This window comes from Lactuca serriola, chromosome 3 (genome assembly GCF_051521515.1).
Source record: "Lactuca serriola cultivar US96UC23 chromosome 3, Lser_US96UC23_V15, whole genome shotgun sequence".
Taxonomy (NCBI): domain Eukaryota; kingdom Viridiplantae; phylum Streptophyta; class Magnoliopsida; order Asterales; family Asteraceae; genus Lactuca; species Lactuca serriola.
The window spans coordinates 187,496,583-187,501,931 of NC_136410.1; the positions used below are offsets into that span (position 1 = coordinate 187,496,583).

Genomic DNA, 5,349 nt, shown 5'->3' on the forward strand with positions numbered 1-5,349 from the left:
ATCAATGTCTTTACAATCCCTTCTTTTTTAGGTCCTTCAACTCCGGCAAACCAACCTCACAACACACCGTCTCTTCATTGAATTTTCCACCACCACAACCAAATAAAAGAGTTGTGGGGTTGGTTCGCCAGAGTTGAAGGATTGAAAACAGAAGGGATAGTAAAGACGTTGATGTCATTAAATATGGAAATGAAAGAGAAGTTGATGAAGATAAAAGATGGGATGGTGACTGGTGGGACCGAGCTTAAATTTCTCGATTGTGGTTTCAGGTTTAGGATAAGGAGATACAAATATATGAGGTCTATTAATTTTTTTAAATATATAAAAAATAAATACATAAATAAGAAAATTAATTTAAAAATAAATTAAAAAATAGCACAATAGTCTTTTGAGGTAAGATATGGACTAAACGCCAACAAAAACAAACAGAAGCGATCATCCAAGTTAAAAAATAAGTTAGGGACCAAACACACAAATTACCCAAACTACAGGGACCATTCGTTTAATTTACTCTTACCTCTTCGGTTTGTTCATATTTGGGTAACTATCTTTTTTTTTGTATATATATCTAGATAACGAACTTCTTGGAAGTGTTCACATATGACCATTATGACCGGTTATAACCAGATGTAACCTGTTACAGCTGGTCATAATGGTTATATGTGAACACTTCCAAAAAGTTCATTACCTAGATATGTACATAAAAAAGATAGTTACTCAGATGTGAACAAACTGAAAAGTTTATTATCTTATTAAGTCAATTTCCCATTATCCTATATACTTTTTTTTTTTGGAACACAATATATATATATATATATATATATATATATATATATATATATATATATATATATATAAGTCAATACATATCAACGGAAGGAAAATGAGCAACAAGCTAATTCTTTTTAAAATATATGTGTATATATGAGATATAACATTAGATTACATGATTCGTTGGACTCTATTGAGAAGCTCCACCGTCTCTAGTACGAAAAAACCAAATGTGAATCAAAGTCAAAAGGTATAAACAAATGTTGCTTTTCTATCAATGTATTATTATGCTTTCCCACTGTATACTAAATTGACAAATGGATATTTTGATCCATATATTCAATATTTCTATTTTGTTAAATGATATTTTATATCCTTATATTTTGCCAAATGTTATTTTTACCCATTAAACTTTAAACTTTTTAAAATATGACTTTCACCCTTATACTTTTTAACTTTTAAAAATGTCACTCTCACCACCTCCATGTTTTAAACTTTCTTGTTTACCTCCTTAGTATATATATAATCGACATAAATTTAGAACTTTTGTTCATTAATTTTTTAAAAGAAATTAGTTGTTTTTTAAGTATGTGTCAGTATAAATTCTACTTTGTCTACGTTTCGATGTAATTATTTTTATGTTTTTGTGCTTATTTTTCTACTCTTCTTACATACGAGTCACGTAATATATAAATACATTTTTTTTTATCTAAACTTCTGTTCTATAACTTAAAAAATAAACTTATTTACTTATTTTTATATACGTGTCGGTATATATTCTAGTTTATTTATATTTCATCGTAAATTTTGTATATATGTTTTTTCCTAACTTTTATATACGTTTCTTACGTATAAGTTGAATCACATGATACGTTTTCATTTGACCGTATAAACTAAAGCTATCATACTACATACTAAATTAAAGTATCAACGCACTTCTTTTTGTCCAACTTTATCCCTTGCGTTTTGGTTTTGGTTGTTGTCATTTTTGGTCTTTGCTTTTGTAACCAAATATGTATGTGGCGAAATTTTTTTACTTGTGTCCACCTTCGTATATGTGTCATTATTTGTTTTTTCCTTTTGCTTTTCTCCAATGTGTAATTAAACTATTTCCACAAATATGAAAATGAGACCCAGCCAACCAAATATAAAAATATGAAAAATTAATTATACAAAGACTAACGAATTCTTAATTCCTTCAAAAAAAAAAAGATTCAAATTTCTAAAACAGAAACACCTAACAACGATGTAACAAAATGTAAATACACAAAACCCAACAAGGAAGATGAACCAGACATATATAGATATAAGTCGCACTATTCCAAGCCCATAAAGACTCAACCCAATACCAAAACTCATCAAAACCCGACCCGTTTTCAATCCCAAACAAACCTCTCACCACGAAAAAACCCGACCCGGGAAACCCGAAAACTATTAGAACAAAATTAAAAACCGATTGAATTTTCCCCGCTACTCTCCACGGCCTAATCATCAAACACATCGGAACCAAAAACATCGCTCCGATCTCCGCCGTCGCGAAGTTAATCACCGACATCAGACACAGTCCGACGAACGACGCCGACACCGTGACGGATTTCAACAGAGTCCATTCAGAATACGATCTGAAGAACGACCGGAGAATAATTAGGGCAAAAATCGAGAGGGAAATCCAGGTGAGAAGACGGGTGGTTGGATTTGAATCGGGGATTTGGTATGTGAAATACGGAAGCAAGGAGACGATGGCGCCCCATAGATGGATTAGAAACACGGTTTTTGTAGGGTGAAGCCATCGCCATGATTTGAATGACGTTGACGGAGGATTTTTTGAGTTATTCGCGTCGGAGAAGAGAGATGCGGCGGCGATGGGGAGTGGCGCGACGAGGAGTAAGAAAGGGATCATGTAAACTCCGACGGATATGAATCTGTTTGAAGATGTTAGAAGGTATAAGAAGAAGGATTGATGGAATTTTTCCAAGAGGTTGTTCACTGATCGTATAACTCCTTCGATCAAACTGCATTTTCAGAAATCGGATGATTTTGAACGCGATTTAGAAAGAAAAAACCCTAATTTAGATTAGAATTCAGAAAGCGTACCTTCCACCTCGAAACAAAAACTCCGTTTGTCTGCTTTTACTAATCGAAGACAGTTTCGGTGAAATCTCCATTGTAATCGCATCAACTTGATAATCACGAAAAGCGCCATGGGAGCCTGTGGGGACACCTAACGCCTAATAAACAGACAAAAATCACATAAAGGACTTAATTTGAACAAAATCAGAAAGTTTAAGGACCTATAAGTACAATTAACCTGGTTATAGAGTGAACTAACAAGAGTAGCACTTCCCTCAACATACTCCTTTACAGAAACACCAAACTTCCATTGAGGATTCAAGCTTCTAGCAATCTTCCCTACAAACTCAACCACCTGACCAATAACCTTCAGCCACGTGGCATCAACTAATGACACAAACTTCTCCACTCTTACTCTAAAACCCTGTCCATGAACAGCTAAATAACTAGCAATATTTATAAGATCAAGATTCGGCATTTGTCCATTAGATGCCTCTGCATAAATGTTCAATGAATCTTGCTCAAATTCTTCACTTGTGTCTGCAACCTTAATCACAAGGGCAGCTGCCATTGTTCCAGCTCGTCTAAAACTATCAGATACTGATACTGATACAGATACTGTAGAATCCAAGTTTGATTCATGACAGGTGTCAAATGAAGGGGAATGATAGTGTCTTAACCAAGCAGCAACTGAATTGTATTGACCATATTGTGAATCTGCAGCTAGCCATATGATATCTTTGGCTAGCCAACTGACTTGGGTTAACAATGAAAAGGCTGAGTATGCGATTCCTAAAGAGAGAGCTTCAGTTTGAGTAAGATTAAGAGGGTTGTAAGGGGTTACTAACACAATGGATTCTTTTCCATCACCACGTGGGGCCCGAATGATGCCTATGGTGTTTATGGCGAAAGATTCACAGGTTTTGTTCACAAAGTTTGCTTCTGCATTAGGGCTGGTGAAAAAGTGAAGAGGGTGGAAATTGTTTTGTTGAGTTTGGAACTTATGGTAGCTCACTTCTCCACCCATGTTTGCCATATGAAGTGCTATTAATCTTGGGATTTCTCTGTGTTCATAGATCAATATTCAAAAAACATGAAAAGTGTAGGTAAATTAGTACATGGAAGAAAGCATTTGAGGATTTACTTACATGCCAGTGTTTTGAGACTTCGATTTCAAGCTATTTAGCTCATTGATAAATCTTGTTGCTCCAGAAACATCTTGATCAGAGATCATGGAACTGGCAGAACCTGTGAGATGATTGTATGATCAAAGGATATGAAATTAGGAAATAAGCTGTTAAAAATTAAAAAATCATCAGTTATGGATAATGAAGATCATTCGAGAATCACTAGCTAGTAACAAATCGGTTTGACGAAAACAAACACTACAATTTACAATCATAGCAGATTTCACATAAATCGCATACATAATGTTGAATTTTCTATACTGAAAGAGTGAAAGACGATGAACTGACCAGGCATTAGGGCATTTTCTGAAATGTAGGTCTTCTTCGCGAGAACAGGTAAAAGTAAGAGAGCCAAAACCCCAGCAACGCAACAAACAACGCTGTGTATACAGTGATAAGGAAAAATAAACATTCAGTTCTTCATCCATCGTCAAAAACCTCTGAAAGCACATATGTGTATAGCATGAGTGAACGAGAGTGCGATAGGAGGAGGAGTACCTTACTAGAAGGCTGTGAGCAATGATGAATATACCAATACGGATAATTGGTCGATGTTTCTGTTTCTGCCCCTCGATTTCCGGCGTTGAAGCCATGGATGAACTCCAATCGGAGCGATCGGCGGCGAGCTCTTTTCGCCTAATTCGTACGAGAGAGAAATGCTTGGATCTGCTCGAGCTCGTTGTTTGGAGGTTGGACTGTGTGATCAAATTGCGAAATTACAAATCTATGCCTTGAAATATGGATAACGTCCAACTTTGGCCCCTCTCAAGTTATGTTTTGTATTAATGGTCCTAATTCATTTCTACATTCGTTCATGATTTAGAAACTTTTGCTAACAGACGTTAGCGTCTCCGTTACTAACAGAAAAAATATATTTTATGTTTGTTTCATACCGAAGTCAATTCAAACAAATATCAATTGATACAAAGCAAACCCGAAGAGAGATCAAATATCTTTGAATTTAATCACTTTCACATTGGGCTTTGGGATAAATTCTTTCATTCATGAATTCATAGCTTTCTTATACATATGTGTTGCCCAACAATCTTCTTTATTTGGAAGGAACAAACACTCATGTCCCCTTCATGAGGCCTATAGAAAAAATGGACATGTTTTGTCCTCTTCTCATTTTTTTTTCATCTATAACTTGTATATCCTTCTCTTGTCACGTCTTAATGAGAGGAATATCCATTTGCCACCATATAACTTGTCAAAACAAACTTTAGTTGTTTGGGGATCTCATATTTCTTTTTCAATTGGCTTCGTGAGACTCCATTTGGTCATTGGATTATGGACATAAAACTCAACTTCAATTCAATTA

General features: G+C 35.0%; 1 protein-coding gene across 1 annotated transcript; it reads right to left on the reverse strand.

Moving 5' to 3' along the window:
• Positions 1-1,917: 1,917 nt before the first annotated feature.
• LOC145093451 (GPI transamidase component family protein / Gaa1-like family protein) lies at positions 1,918-4,716 on the reverse strand. The gene is made up of 6 exons (XM_079031580.1): positions 4,527-4,716; positions 4,317-4,408; positions 3,990-4,089; positions 3,080-3,905; positions 2,866-2,999; positions 1,918-2,783 (listed from the first exon to the last, which is right to left on the reverse strand). The coding sequence occupies exons 1-6, from the start codon at positions 4,619-4,621 to the stop codon at positions 2,009-2,011; spliced, it is 2,022 nt and encodes a 673-aa protein (XP_078887706.1). The 5' UTR covers positions 4,622-4,716; the 3' UTR covers positions 1,918-2,008.
• Positions 4,717-5,349: the final 633 nt, after the last annotated feature.

Bases quoted from the DNA above. Each gene is read 5' to 3' on its own strand.
- LOC145093451 (XM_079031580.1), bottom strand. From the start codon at position 4,621: ATGGCTTCAACGCCGGAAATCGAGGGGCAGAAACAGAAACATCGACCA. The intron at 4,409-4,526 runs GTACTCCTCCTC...CTGTATACACAG, and splicing joins GCTCACAGCCTTCTAGTAAG to CGTTGTTTGTTGCGTTGCTG. The intron at 3,000-3,079 runs GTTAATTGTACT...TCTGTTTATTAG, and splicing joins TTAGTTCACTCTATAACCAG to GCGTTAGGTGTCCCCACAGG.